Source organism: Penaeus monodon, chromosome 15, assembly GCF_015228065.2.
Source record: "Penaeus monodon isolate SGIC_2016 chromosome 15, NSTDA_Pmon_1, whole genome shotgun sequence".
NCBI lineage: Eukaryota > Metazoa > Arthropoda > Malacostraca > Decapoda > Penaeidae > Penaeus > Penaeus monodon.
The window spans coordinates 1,340,635-1,340,859 of NC_051400.1; the positions used below are offsets into that span (position 1 = coordinate 1,340,635).

Genomic DNA, 225 nt, shown 5'->3' on the forward strand with positions numbered 1-225 from the left:
AATAAAATCCTAGGGTTCCTTTGCAGGTTCAAGTGAACATGAAGGAAATCCCCGAAAACGAATTGGAACAAAATCCTACTCCTATTATTGAGGAAGAATTGCCACCTAATCCTTTCCTTATTAGCGAGGATCAGGTTAACGAAGTGAGGGTAAGTGAGGAGGAGGCAATAAAAATGGAAGAGGGTAATTCGGGACGTTTTAGAAAACGTGACACTTGCGGTGAGG

The 225-nt window shown here is 42.2% G+C and overlaps 1 protein-coding gene across 1 annotated transcript in view; it reads left to right on the forward strand.

The window, feature by feature from the left end:
* LOC119581618 (carbohydrate sulfotransferase 11-like) overlaps positions 1–225 on the forward strand; it is a 10,855-nt gene that overhangs the window by 5,458 nt on the left and 5,172 nt on the right. The window contains exon 2 of the mRNA XM_037929737.1: positions 27–149. Within this exon, the coding sequence (XP_037785665.1) occupies positions 39–149 (111 nt within the window). The 5' untranslated portion in view covers positions 27–38. The remainder of the gene's footprint in view (positions 1–26; positions 150–225) is intronic.